Genomic DNA, 15139 nt, shown 5'->3' with positions numbered 1-15139 from the left:
GGCGAAGTCCTGAGAGATTCACATGACTGAAAAATACCAAGGTTCACTCGGTGCTTCCGGACTCACTGAAGCCTTACCTGTGCAGACGACGCTGATTCGAGATCAGGTTTGTCGTTTTATGATGAAGAAAAGGTTTTAGGTGCGAACATTTTACTCTTTATCAGCACAAAATAGCGCAAACGACTCAGCGTTCATAACAGGTCGGTTAAAATTCAAGCGCGAGCAACCGTTACCATGGCTATTCGCTGAAAGCTTGGAACCAACGAGAAGTCTTGTTTCTATTTTTCCCACCCGTATTCGGACAGGCCCCCCTCCTCCTGCGCTATGGATTGATTTGTAATTCATACAAGCGTTTGTATCCTGCGCTTGGATTGGTTAATAGTTCGCAGTTAGTTGCATACAGGGACACTACTAGCCAATCCCAGCGCAGGAGACGCGGTACTGCCAGGCAACTCCCCGCAGGAGGCGGGACATGAAAGAATACGGGTAGGAAAAAAAATTACGCGTCAGAGTGGAGATCCTGTTCACTTCTCTGAGCAGGATGTGTTCGAGTTGCACAGGAAAGTTGTCAGATTTGACGTTAATGATCTGTTTTTACTCAGTTTAACTTAAACTTTTCAAATGTATAACATATTTTCATGATTGTCTTATAGCTTCTTTGCTGCGAGAGTTGCTGTCCAGCGATGGAATCAGGTACGGTGTGCCTTTAAAAAGTACCACATCTTAGGAGAAACATTTTTGTACATTAAAACCTTTTCAGTGTTTCATTTTTGCATGTTTTTGAGAGGAACTTAAAGGGCCAGTATCCTATTTTTCTCGTCTTTTCCCCCATTTCTGACATTTCTACATTACCATTTTACAACCTCTCTTTATCCTTTAGAATGAACCCTTGTGAGGTGTTCAGGTCTGTGGGACCGATTTTCAATGTTTACCAAAAGAAAAAATGATGCGATTTATTATTATTTCAACCCCAGATTCTTGGCCTTTGCTCATTTTCTGTGTAGAACATATAAAATAACCCATTTTCAGTGCCTTCACTCTGTTCACCCCCTACACATTTATATTACACATGCGGTGTTGGGTGAACCCACGGGGAATAAAAGTGTGGAGGTGCTGTGTCCTTCACTCTGTTCTCCTCCTACATGGCCTGCTGTTAGTGTGTGTGTGTGTATGTGTTTGTATGTGTGTGTGTACGTGTTTGTATATGTGTGTGTGTGAGAGGGTGGACAACATAGACAGGCTGCTGACTGGCTACAGCTGCTAAAGGAGAACCCTACACTGGCCACTTGTGATATTTTAAATGTCTGGTATTTTTACATAAACTGTTATGGCTGTATTGATTTAAAAAACAATAATGTGGTGGGTCCAGCAGACCACTGAGTAACAGACACATCAACACCACACAAGGGTTAAAAAGGCCATTTTTGTTTCACTATGCCTTGAAGACTGATATATTTAATTGTTCTCAGATCTAATTGGCTGCCCTGTGTTGTGCCTCATTTAAAAAAAAAAACAGCCTGAAACACTCCTTATAATTTCAGCGGATATATATAAATTATTTGGTCTTTGTGACATCACAAAAACAGTGAATTCAAAACAGCCTGCTAATGGTACATTTAGAAACATTAACTGTGCTTATATACTACATAAGCGAATAACCAGGTTTTCCATGATATGGGCTTTTTAATAGATACTGAAACTGGGCTTGTGCCCTTTTCACTCACGTTACATGTCCAAAAGTTTGTAGACATTTTATCATACAAAGTTTCTTCTGAAATCAAGGGTATTTATAGGGGGTTTGCCCCATTTTCAATCTCTACTCTTCTGCAAAGGCTTTACTCTAGATGTTGGAACATTGCTGAGAGGATTTGATTGCATTTAGCCATTAGTAAGGTCAGGTACTGATGTTGGATGGTCAGTTCTGGATCACTCCAACTCATCCCAAGGGCATTGGATGGAGCTTCATTACTCCCCAGGAAGATGTGCCTGGAGTGGATGTACCTTAAAGTAGCTAAATTCACCTATTAGAAGGGGTGTCTGGAGACTTTTGGACATACTGTGTATATCATGAGCCCAGTCCTATTTATACTCCAAATTGTACCAACATTTTAAGTAGATTTTGCCAAACGGCATATTTCTTCGATGTTTTACAACCCAGATCAGCAGAGAGGGCGAGAGGCCTCTCAGAAGAGGTCACCTTTGGATCTGATAATGAACCAGATCCGGAGGAAAACCTCCTTAACAGAACGAAAGAAGCCATCCATGGGTCGCCTCTTCCGACCATCAGTGAGCAGCGACAAGAATGGAGAAATTCCTGAGACCAAGGAAGCAGAGAGCAGTGAGGGGAAAGATAGCACAGGACCTGGAACAGGTACACACACACATACACACACACACACATACACACACGCACACACACACACACACACACACACACACACACGCACACACACACTGTACATGATGTGTTCATCTTTTAGAATCAATCATTTCATTGACCAAGTACAGTATTATGCAAAAGTCAGAGACCACCCCTCAATGATTAAATTTCCAGTCAAAACGGCTGTTTAATACAAGATTTAATTTTTCAGTGTCAGCAAAAAATCAGAAAACAGATTTAACAGAAAATTACACTGAAGCCTCAACAGCTAAATATATGATCAAATTTGTCAGTATTTATTGTGTCCACTCTTTGCCTTTATTATACGTTCTTTTCAGGAGATTCACTTTCAGTTTTTCAAAGAAATCTACAGGGTTGTTTTTCCACACCTCCAAAGTTCAGTCTTAGGTGTTGGTTGCATTTTCTGCTTCTCACAATCCAAATAATCAAACATATTCAGTGAAGTTGTTGGTCAGTCGATTGTTCTGAGAACACCAGCAGCTTCTTTCCTTTTCCTTTTGTCAGCGAGGGCTTTTTGACATCTACATCATGATTTGCTGTTTATCTGATGGGGACAGTGTTGGTGGGCTACCAGTTTTCAGGGAAATTCCATTTTCTCTGTAGCTTTGGATAACTCCAGTTTTGGAAACTCCTGTTTTTACCATGTAATCGTTCTCAGCCCTTCTGCATTTGTATATGTTGTATTTAATCTCCCCAAGATCTCTTGAAAAGTGAGTACCTTGGACTTCATGACTGGAAATTAAAAAGATGGAGGGTGGTCTCTGACTTTTTCACAGTACTGTATATGTGCATGTGCAAGTAATTTGTCTCGGCTTAACTGGTGCATAGGCCTGCATGAATGGACAGTCCAGAACACAAATAAGTAACATATAATACATAGAAACACAAAGAGACAGACACAAATGGGCATCACCAGGCTAGGCTACAAATCCACGATGTGTAAACTAAATGCACGAGATATGTACAGTAAAACTATTAGTATTATTTTGATATTGATTCAATTATTCAAGTAATCTGTTTTTATAAAAAGTCATGGGTAACCTTTTAAACATTCCAAAATACTGTATTATAAAAATATAAACTAGGAAGCCTTTAAAATTTAAAAGCCTTTAAATAAAGATTGGTGACAAATAAATACATTTAAATGATTGTGTTCATCAGGCTCAATGTAAGAGAGACCAGTGGGAGAATATAAACTATGTATTACCATCACACAAATTCCCAACTAATCATTGCACTTTGATATTTATATCAAATATATATGTTATATAAATAACAATTATTATTATTATTATCATTATTATTATTGTTATTATTATTATTATTATTATTGCTGTCATTGAGAGGGCAAATTCTAATTGATTATAATTTTTAATATCAAGTATTCAAGTTAAAAGAATCACTCTGGTCAAAATGAAGAATATAACTATCGTTACATCTTGTAAACTTGCTTACTCATATCCTACAGTGGTGCTGCATTAGTCTCTAAAGCAAAATTTCCAGTTTAAAAACTAGGAAAACCCCCTTTCTAATGATGTATGTTGACATTACCACTGCTTTGTGGTGGGTTTGTGGGGGCAGGCTGTTTGAAATTTGTTTTTCCAGTAAGCTGGCGGATACAGAAAGAAGCCAAAGTGCAAATGTTAGTGCTAGGAAGGCAAATATCTAGTGCAGTTGTGTAACTGTGATAACTGTCTTCATACCATCATGAAATGTAGAAAATCAATAACTTGAATGACTGAAATGACTTGTCAGATGAGGACAGCAAGCAAAAAGCTAGTTAACAAGGTAGCTGCCATCTATCAGGGGTGTCAAACTCATTAAAAGGGCCATATTAAAAAATCTCAACAAATCTGTGGGCAGCTGTGTTTTTATTTCATTTTTATTTAATATTTTGCCACGACCCCAACTGGCCACATTCAAAATATGCCAAAACTGCAACAGCAAAATAGGCACTAACTACTTGGACTATTTAAAAACAATTTTAATTTAAAAATAAATTGTTCTATATAAAACAATAGGCCTGATAACTGTTAAACCTCTTTAAATGTCCCCAGGAGGGAGGTTTTAACAACCTGCCTATTTGTCTAATTAGAATTAGACACCTGCCATCTTTTCTTTTTATGTAACCACTGGGCAAAAGACTGTTATTGGAGGAAGGGACTTAGAGCACACATTGTGTTGCAGTGCATGCCGGGGACTGTAGTCCAGCTCAAGGTGAAACAGGCTAATAATAACAGAAAATTAAAATAATTTCGCGGGCCAAAAAGGGTTGTGCCACAGGCCTGATTTGGCCCGCGGGTCTTGCTTTTGACATATGGGATATAGATGAATTACTTTAATTAGGCTTCTTTTCTCTGACTGAAAGAGTAAGAAACTTGTCTCTGGCCTATTTTGTGCTAAATAAAGCGCTGTTTTCTTTACATTTCTGCTTGACCACTGAGACAACAGTTGCACTAATGCTAACGTGTTTGTATTTATTAGCCTATACACCGATCAGGCATAACATTATGACCACCTCCTTGTTTCTACGCTCATTGTCCATTTTATCAGCTCCACTTACTATATAGGAGCACTTTGTAGTTCTACAGTTACAGACTGTAGTCCATCTGTTTCTCTGCATACTTTGTTAGCCCCCTTTTACCCTGTTCTTCAGTGGTCAGGACCCCCATGGACCCTCACAGAGCAGGTGCTGTTTGGGTGGTGGATCATTCTCAGCACTGCAGAAACACTGACGTGGTGGTGTTGTGTTAGGGTGTGTTGCGCTGGTCTGAGTGGATCAGACACAGCAGTGCTGCTGGAGTTTTTAAACACTGTGTCCACTCACTGTCCACTCTATTAGACACTCCTACCTTGTCAGTCCACCTTGTAGATGTAAAGTCAGAGACGATAGCTCATCTGCTGCTGCACAGTTTGTGTTGGTCGTCCTCTAGTCCTTCATCAGTGGTCACAGGACGCTGCCCACAGGACGCTGTTGCCTGGCTAGTTTTGGTTGGTGGACTATTCTCAGTCCAGCAGTGACACTGAGGTGTTTGAAAACTCCAGCAGCACTGCTGTGTCTGATCCACTCGAACCAGCGCAACACACACTAACACACCACCACCACATCAGTGTTACTGCAGTGCTGAGAATGATCCAACCTCAAATAGCACCTGCTGTGTGAGGGTCCATGGGGGTCCTGACCACTGAAGAACAGGGTAAAAGGGGGCTAACAAAGTATGCAGAGAAACAGATGGACTACAGTCTGTAACTGTAGAACTACAAAGTGCACCTATATAGTAAGTGGAGCTGATAAAATGGACAATGAGCGTAGAAACAAGGAGGTGGTCATAATGTTATACCTGATCGGTGTATATCAGTGGCTTGGCCAGCAGTCAAGATTGGTTGACTCCACAGAGATTCCCAATAATTGCATGATGTTTTGTGCGATGCATGCTGGATATTGTAGTTCACTGATGATCAAAAACATGAAAATAGTATAAAATTGGGAATTCTGTCAAACTGATGAGGCTGAGGAATGTATTGCTGCACCACAGAATGCGACAAATAACAAATGAAACTCTAGTTTTAGGCTGGAATGCTGCTTTAATTGACTGAGCTGACCCATGCTGTTTCTTAGAGAGCAGTGATACGGACTCTGAGATCAGCTCTGTGGTGGGATGGGGCCGGGTGAAGCAGTTTGTCCAGAAGCTCGGAAAGACACCAGACAGTCAGAGCTTAAGCCTTGCTCACTGTGACCTGACAGCCACTGATGTTGTTGAGCTTGGTAAGAGCTAAGACCCTCCTCTGAGTCCACGCGCTTTCATTTCATGGTACAGTGAACATCCATATGTCTTTCTCGCTGTCCTTACTTGATGGTTCGACCCTCCCTCAGGAACCTTGCTGCCATTCCTGGCTCAGCTGGAGGTGATGGATCTCTCCTGGAATGACCTGCTGGGGGGCTCCCTGAAGGCTCTGACCTGTCATTTGCAGCATGTAGGCAAACTGAAAGTGCTGAAAGTGAGCAGCTGCAGACTCACAGCTGAAGACCTTACAGCACTGGGTGAGAGAAATACTAATCTAGTCTGTTAAGCTGGTTTAGAAATGACTGTGTGATGGCGTCTCTGTGCAAAACACATTGCCAGCTTGTATCTACACTCATTGGCCATCTTATCAGAAGCACCTGCCATATACAGTTGTATGCAAATGTTTGAACACAACTGGTCAAATGACATGCTTTGTTGATTTTCTGGTGAAAATAAGTTAACCCTCTACTGCACGCATTATGAAGGCAATTTAAAAACTCCACTTTCTTGCATAAAATGGTCCTTGATTATTAAATTATACAATTATAAAATTATATATTATGATTATTTATAATTGGTCCTGATTATTACATTCAAAAACATTTGTCAAAAATAATAATATATGCAGGGGTCTTTTTGGAGTATGTTGCCTTGAGGCAACATTGTGAGACTATGGGAAGAAATGATATAGAGTTGTGTTCCCGGAAGTGGTGAGACCTGGCTTGTGACTGGCTAAATCCATTCCGCTGGCACACAATGTTGCTTTTAGGCAACAAACCTATTTCTGCAAATTCTCATTACGAAAAAATTTATACTGAATGTTAAAAAAGAGGTTTAAAAGTGCCCACTAAGAGATAGTATGACCAAGTACATGCCTTTTATTGACACACTCAAACTCTTCCCTTAATTGTTAACCCTATTATTGTGTTTAAATATGTATAATGTTGTTGTAAAGTGAGGAAAATGAGTTTGTTGCCCTGAGGCAACATTCTGCAATAAAGGATAACAAATCCTCTACAGAGAACAAACTTTGATACTTTTTCGTAATGAAGGTAAAATGTGGTAAAAGCATTCCAATCAAAGAGTTTCAATCCAAAATGCTGTATATTTATTTGTAACAATTTTGGATCTAAAATTTTTTTGAGAAAAATAACAACTGACGTACAATGTACACTGGAAAACTTTTAAATAAAAAAATGTACACTGGAAAACTTTTAAATGAAAAAATGTACACTGGAAAACTTTTAAATGAAAAAATGTACACTGGAAAACTTTTTAAGTAAAAAAATTGTATTTCTCTAATAAAGGTGGTATTAATCATAATAAAGCATGTGTTTTGAATGCGTGAAGCCCACTCACAACAATGTATCTCATGATAATTGAATAATAATTCATTTTGAATAAATAAGGGTAATTTGAGGTATGCAGTTTGCGGACATACGTTTTTTATTGATTGAACAAACTTAAATATGGCATTTGTCTGCAAATTTAAGTGCAACTTTTATTTTTATTTTTTAACATATTGGAAACAAATTAAACAAAATATACAAATGCCATAACTTTTGCACAAGCTAAATTTTGTGCTTTAATATTTTTCACGTAAAATTCGGCAAATAAACAGTAATTGTGCATTAAAATGTGCAGAAGTGTGTTCTCTGTAGAGAACGTGTTACTTATTTTCATTTTTGTCAGAACGTCATTTGACAAGGGGCGCCCAAACTTTTGCACATAACAGTTTGTGTACTTTGTTTAAAATGACTGACTGTGGCCCACTCATTCTTGCACAATTCATCATTTGGCCTCTACACCATCCGTAAGTGGAAAAGGGCCGCCGATGGACCACCACTGACCAGGTATTATTTGGATAGTGGACCATCCTCACGAGTGTATCAGTGTCAGCAGCACAGCTGAAAGTAAAAACGTCCAGCCAGCACTAGAGAATGACCAACAAAAATAGCATGGAAAAAGATGAGCTGTGGTCTCCAACTATACACCAGTAAGCTAGATGTGTTTAATGACTGGGCCAGTTAGGGCACTTAAGGAAATTAAGAAAAAAATAACTGCATACTTTAGTGTACAGTGTATATACTTTAGTTACCTGTGGGTATTGGTCTGTGACAGGGGAGGCTCTGGACTGTGTTCCTTTGCTGGAGATGCTGGATTTGTCCTGGAACGCTGGGGTAGGGGGAGGAAATCTCCATTGCTTAACCAAGCATCTCCGCTCTGCCAGCTCTCTGAGGGAGCTCCACCTGGTCGACTGTCAGCTCTCCGAGGCAGACGCTGTGGCACTTGGTGAGTGCAAATTTATGTTGTGTCCCTGCTGTACTCTAAACATTAATAATGTACAGTTGTATACAAAAGTTCATGTGTTGTTGATGTTATAAGTGAAAATAACAACACATACTGACAAAGATCCCAGAGGCCAAAATATTGCGATTATATTTGAGTAAATAAGCTTTGAGATACAAAGTCTGTGGACATTGGGCCTCATTAACCAATGTTGTCCTTAGTTTTTTCTTAAGTGTGTTCTTGAGAAAGGTCCTGAGAAAAAGTCTTAAAGCTCAGAACTGTTCTCACCTTTGTGCTTTTGAGTGTGTGATTGTAGATTCTGTTCTTACCTAAGAACAAATCCCAAATAAGAAAACCGTTCTCCTTTAAGGAGAATTTTGTTCTTAAGAATGTTTGGAGAATGAGGCCCATTGATTTTTCATTCATTTGTTTCTGAGCCCATGCAGTGATTTCCACTACATAATCGTGTCTGGTTTTAATGCAGCGCCGTCTGAGGGCCCAAAGAGCACTGCCAGCAAATACTGGTTTTCAGCCTTGTCCCTTGCATACAGGGATTTCTGTGGATTCTCTGAATCTTTTAATGATGTTATGTACCGTAGATGATGGAAAGCAAAAGTTCTTTGCTATTTTATGTTGAGAAACGTTATTCTTGAATTTTTGCACTATTTGCTCATGCAGTCTTTCACAGAGTGGTGAACCCCTCCTCATCTTTACTTCTGAAAGACTCAGCCTCTCTGAGATGCTCTTTTTATACCCAGTCATGTTACTGTTTTTTTAGCATTACACAACTTTACCAGCCTTTTGTTGCCCCCATCCCAACTTTTTTGGAACGTGTTGTTGGCATCAAATTCAAAATGGGCAAATATTTTTCAAAAAACAACGAAATTTCTCAGTTTCAACTTTTGACATGTTGTCTTTGTACTATTTTCAATGAAACATAGGATTTAAACGATTTGCACGCATTTTGTTTTTATTTACATTTTGCACAGCGTCCCAACTTTTTTGGAAATGGGGTTGTAAAAGTAAAGTGAATTCAGATGTATTTATTACACTTTATCAGTTAAAATATGACATTATTGATTACCAGGTGAAGCTCTCCTCTTGTTGACTTGTTTGGAGGTCTTGGACCTGTCCAACAACAAGCTGATGGTAAAGGGGGTGGAGCACGTGGCCTCCTCTCTGAACTCCACTCCACAGCTGAAGACCCTGAAACTGAGCATGTGTGGACTGAATCAGGATAGCCTCGCCATTCTGGGTACGAGGGTGCTGCTAAGGAAAAGTTGGTGTATGAATTAAATTTAAAAAAATATGAATTGATATGATTTAGCATGAAAATACTCAATATTGCTTATTGTCGCTGATATGTGGAAATATGATATGAGCAAAACCAAACTGTCTGAGCCATTCTGAAAAAAACAAGACCATCTGAAAAATAGAAAGGGCAGGAGTTGGTTTGGATTATGATCTTTTATTATGCAAAAATAAGGAAGCTCATTCCTGGCAGGAAGGGGGGGGAAAAATTAAGCCTGTATTTTTAAAGCTCATTGACTCAAAATAATGACTTGCTTTCTTGAAATTATGACTTAGTATGCCAAAATAAAAACTTATTCTCTTGAAAATGTGACTTAGTTTCTCAAACAATTACCTGTTTTCTCAAAAATGTAATTAGTATCTCAAAATAATGACTTATTGTTCTGAAATTATTTCTTACACATTATTTTGGTATGCTACTAACTCAAAATCTCAAAAGCCCATTTTTTGAGAAAATAAGTCATTATTTTGAGATAGTAAGTCAAAATTGTGGTCTTGTACATCACAGGTGAGAAACTGAAGTTCCTCCCGGGCCTGGAGCATCTAGACCTGTCCTGTAATAAGGAGTCCGGTGGTGGTTTCAGCACAATGACCACAAGCTTGTCTCTCCTTACACATCTGAAATGCTTGGACATGCATTTGTGTTGTGTAACAGAGGACGACATACTGGTGCTGGGTAAGAAGATGAAATTTTTATTTTCATATAATTGTTATGTTCAAAGTCTGCCAATTTGCATTATTGTGTCTTTTTTCAGTCCAAGCCGTTCCTTCTTTGGGTGAGCTCACGGAACTGGACTTGGGTTCCAATAAAAGTGTTGGAGGTGTGATCCGGTCTCTTCTGCCTGTGCTACCTCTCTCAAAGATGAAGAAGCTTTACCTGAACAACTGTGGCCTGAGTCCTGAGACATGCCAGGCTTTAGGTATGAAATGAATGGAGGCTGAGACAATTGTGTGGTTTGCAGTTGTACTTAAGAGTCAACATACAAAGACCACCCTTCATTAATTACATTACCAGTGCTATTATATTATTCAGGAAAAAAGTTGAAGACATACATTATATGGCCAAAAGTATGTGGACATCTCTTCTAATTATTGAGTTTGTTTCATTGCTAACAGGTGTATAAAATCAAGCACATAGCCATGCACTCTCCCTAGATAAACAATGCCAGTAGAATGGTTTGTACTGAAGAGCTCAGTGACTTTAATGGCACTGTCATAGGATGCCACCTTTGCCACAAGTCAGTTTGTGAAATTTCTGTCCTGTTAGATCTGCCCCGGTCAACTGTAAGTGCTATTTTTTGTGAAATGGAAGCATGTAGGAGCAACAACAGCTGAGCCACGAAGTGGTAGACCATGCAAACTCACGGAGCAGGGCTGCCAAGTGCTGCAGTGCGCAGTGGGAAAAAAATAGCCTATCCTCTTTTGCATCACTCACTACAGAGTTTCAAACCATCTGTGGAAGTAAAATCAGCATAAGAACTGTGTGTCCGGATCTTCATGAAATGGGTTGGAATGTTGGTTGCAAGCCAGACCTTCTCATCCAACATCAGTGCCTGACCTCACAAATGTTCTTTTAACTGAATGAGCAAGAATTTCCACACACACACACTCCAAAACCTGGTGGAAACCTTCCCAGAAGAGTGGGGGCTATTATGGCCACAAAGTGGGGGGGGGGGCAAATCAATGTTACTCCTCATGGGTTTGGAAAGGGATGTCCAACAAGCTCATATAGGTGTGATGGCCGGTTGTCCACATACTTTTGGCCATATAGTGTATATATAACAGAAAATCACACCTAAACATAATAAAAAAAAGTATTTAGTGTGTCCACTCCTTGCCTGTATTACACACTCTGTACTTATGTAAACTGTTTTTTACATAAATCTGCAGGGATATTTTTCCACACCTCCAAAGTTCAGTCTTCTTATTTTCTGCTTCTCACGATCCAAGTAATCCAACACATTCAGTGATGTTGAGGTCTGGACTCTGGGGTGGTCAGTCCATTGTTCTGAGAACACCAGCAGCTTTATTGTTTAAATGGCTTCTTGACAGCTACACATCCTTTCAGACCCACCGTGCTGAATTGTGAATTTTTCAGGTCTAAAGCAAGAGTGGAGCTTGATTTTATCTCAAAGATGGAAGGTTTAAGTGCTGTTCATCTGATGGGGACAGTGTTGTTGGTCTACCAGGCCTTGCATGATTGTTAGGAGTCCCATTTTCTCTCTAGATTTTAATAACTGTGAACTTTTGAAACTCTGAGTTTTTCACTTGTTATCTTTGGCTTTTCCCTTCTTTATGCAAGTGGATTATCTTATACCTAATTCCTTCTAAAATATCTAAGTGTCAGTTTTGACTGGAAATAAAATAAATGAGGGGAGGTCTCTGACTTAGCACTGCATAACACTGTGTTTATAGGACTTATTTTGGCTGTATGTGTGTGTAAATGGATTTGCATGCATCATAGCCACCACCATGCAGTCACTCAGGCAGTTGGAGTGTCTAAACCTGTCTTGGAACAAGAGTGTTGGGGAAATTCTGCAGCAGCTACTGGAACCTTTGCAGGCTGACTGTAAACTGGAGGAGCTGAGGCTGAGTAGCTGCGACTTGACAACCGAGGACATGCTTCACTTAGGTATATGGGGTTGTAAGTGTGGGAGATATGGCAAAAACATAACATCATGATAACTGAAGACATTTTTACAATATAATATTAAGTAAGTTGGAAGGGAGAAAATACCAGGATTCCACCAATTATTTAGAATCTCTTAATAATTCCAGTTTTGAGTTTTCTTTACCGTGGTGGTGGAAACTAGGGGGTCATAACGTCTACAGTGCAAATATAGCCATTTTATATACTATCCAAAACCACCAGTGAATCCACATGTGTCTTCTGAGTATTTGTTTGTAATGTTGATAAAAAGGTAAATATACTTTTTTGGTGGGGATTATTTTGCCTCTCTGCCATGAACAGATTTTAAAGAATAAGTTTTGGGCCAAAATCATGCAAAACAACAAAACAATTGCAAAACAATGTCTCAGTCGTCAGACAACATATCATATTCTTAACCATTGCATAGAATAACTTCATGTGAAGGAGCTTTTAGAAGTCCTATAGGTTCCTATCACCACCACTGTAAACAATTCTGACTCGGTAGGTTTCTTAGAACGGAGCATTTCACACCAAACCACTCTGAATGACTGTATTTATATCTTAACAATTTAACTGTGCAGAAATGTTTAAAAATAGGTGGAATTTGTCTTTCAGAAAGAATGTTGGTAGATGAAAGTAAATGGTAAATAAAAATAAACACATTCTATTTTTGGTAAAAAATAAATTAATAAAATATGGTAAGCTACTTGTTACTATGTAGGTTATGCAGTTACTGTACACTGGTTATTGTTTAAGGGGTCTATAAGTGGCCTAAATGTCTTTCACATGATGCATGGAGTTGTTCAGAGTTTCCAGATGAACTGATAGTATCCACATATCGTTGCTTTCGGGACAAAACCTTGTATCTCCATTTTTGTTGTTTCTCAGTTTTTGACGTAGTTCGAAAATTCCTGTCGCCCACATTGTGTGTAAATTTCATGATGAATGGACCAAAAGAAACGGCCCAAAATAACTTGGAAAAAAAAGTCTTACATTAAAAGTAAAGTATGTTTTTTTCCGTCTCCTGTAAAGTTATTATTTTGGACAAGGTTTTGTTCCGACAACAACGATATGCTCACCCTTAAAATCCCAGGCTTATTACATACTAAGGCCTATTATTCAGTAACTACAGGGACTCCAATGCAAACTGGCTGAGCTGTTCTTAGGTCACAGTAGTGTGTAATAAAACTTTGGGCGTGCAGGTGGGCCCTGTCTATTTAAGTGGTTAAAAAAGCATATTGTCATGTCATTTATCACGATAACGATAACACGTTGTTATATAACCCACCCCTGAGTGAATGCATATGATTTTAGGGCCTGTTTCTACTGCTTGTATTGACTGGGGGTTTTTGTACATTCTGTGTATGTTCTTGTAGAATCTGCTTGCAAGCGAGGGGCTCTGTCAAAGCTGAAGCTTTTGGACCTCTCTTACAACGGCAGTGTGGGTGATGGCGGCTGGGTTTCACTCTTTGGGGCAGTCGCTGGTCTAAAGGAGCTGCAGGAGCTGGACATTAGCCTGCGGCCCTCCGCCTCTCTCTCTGCATCCCCCTGGCTACCTGCCCTGCTGGACGCTCTGCCCCAGCTGCCTTCCCTCCGCCGTCTGGCCCTGCAGCGCTGGGCCCTCGGCCCTGGGGAGAGAGAGAAGCTGGAGAAAAGCCTGAGCAAGAGGAACGTGGACTTGGAGTGTGATAAAGCCATGCCCGTAGAGAAGGCGGCAGGTTAAAGATAAGCTCCAGTTCACTGAAGAGGGTGATGTCATTTTACAAAGCATGTATATAAATGATTAAGATACAGATTATTTTCGCACTTTTTCAGATTTTTCTGTCACAGTTTGATGATTTTTGTCATTGTATCATCACTGAAATATCAAAATTTCAATGTATTTTTACATTTTGTGAACATTTCATGATGAAAGTTTAGGATGTTTTTCTCTTCTTCTGTAAAGTGTTTGGAAGGCCTGGAGAGGAGCTTAGGAACCATTCATGAGGTGAAAAGGGGTTTTAAGTGGAAAGGCTGCACTTAAAAGCCCATTTTATACTTCTAAAGTCAGAGATCGAACTTCATCTATTTAATTTCCAGTCAAAATGGTCAGTAAGTTATTCATTTTTAGTGTCAGGAAAAAACATAGAAAATTACACACAAGCCTTAACAACTAAATCTGCAGGGATATTTTTCCACACCTCCGAAGTTCAGTCTTAGAAGCTGGTTGATCATTTTCTGAAGTAATCAAACACATTCAGTGGTGTTGAGGTCTGGACTCTGGGGTGGTCAGTCCATTGTTCAGCTTCTTTGTTTGATGTGTCCGTCTCCTTTTCTCAGTGAGGTTCTTCTTGAACAGCTACACATCCTTTCAGACCCATAGCACTGAGTCGTCTTCTCACACTGGAAGGATGGACAGAAACCCCTGTGGATGTTTTCAGATCTGAGGCAGCTTGAGTTTCTCCTCTCTCTCAAAGATGAAAGTACTGTTAACTATCTAATGGGGACATCTTTGGTGGTCCGTTAGATCTTGCATGGTTGTTAGGAGTCTCATTTTCTCTATGCTTTGTTAAAAATAATAAAAGTTTTTTCACGTATTTTCCTTTAACATTCCTCTTATGCACATGGATTATTTTATAGCTGTTCTTTGCAGAACTAATTACTGCAAAAAAAAGAATAATTTGTACTTATTGACCGTTTGACTGGAAATTAAATAAAGTGATT

The 15139-nt window shown here is 39.3% G+C and overlaps 1 protein-coding gene across 3 annotated transcripts; it reads left to right on the top strand.

Moving 5' to 3' along the window:
* The first annotated feature begins 1 nt into the window (after position 1).
* On the top strand, positions 2-14624 carry lrrc31 (leucine rich repeat containing 31). Of its 3 annotated transcripts, none has more exons than XM_036558794.1 (11): positions 2-106; positions 654-693; positions 2159-2371; positions 6021-6167; positions 6276-6443; positions 8308-8478; positions 9563-9730; positions 10295-10462; positions 10542-10706; positions 12251-12418; positions 13813-14622. In XM_036558794.1, exons 1-11 carry the CDS (start codon positions 23-25, stop codon positions 14157-14159), a joined length of 1839 nt encoding a protein of 612 aa, XP_036414687.1. In that variant the 5' UTR covers positions 2-22; the 3' UTR covers positions 14160-14622. The 3 variants fall into 3 exon arrangements, with proteins under 3 accessions (XP_036414687.1, XP_036414688.1, XP_036414689.1); XM_036558795.1 differs by having other exon boundaries at positions 57-139; positions 13813-14624; XM_036558796.1 differs by lacking the exon at positions 2-106 and adding an exon at positions 506-560 and having other exon boundaries at positions 13813-14624.
* The last annotated feature ends 515 nt before the right edge of the window (positions 14625-15139 follow it).

The sequence above is a fragment of the Colossoma macropomum genome, unplaced genomic scaffold, assembly GCF_904425465.1.
Source record: "Colossoma macropomum unplaced genomic scaffold, Colossoma_macropomum, whole genome shotgun sequence".
Lineage (NCBI taxonomy): Eukaryota > Metazoa > Chordata > Actinopteri > Characiformes > Serrasalmidae > Colossoma > Colossoma macropomum.
The sequence above is the reverse complement of the archived record's forward strand: the minus strand, read 5'-3'. Positions and strand labels throughout refer to the sequence as shown.

Excerpts from the sequence above, each read along its gene's own strand:
- lrrc31 (XM_036558794.1), top strand. The coding sequence starts at position 23 with ATGACTGAAAAATACCAAGGTTCACTCGGTGCTTCCGGACTCACTGAA. Across the intron at positions 107-653 it reads CGACGCTGATTCGAGATCAG|CTTCTTTGCTGCGAGAGTTG; the intron begins GTTTGTCGTTTT and ends ATTGTCTTATAG. Across the intron at positions 12,419-13,812 it reads CGAGGACATGCTTCACTTAG|AATCTGCTTGCAAGCGAGGG; the intron begins GTATATGGGGTT and ends ATGTTCTTGTAG.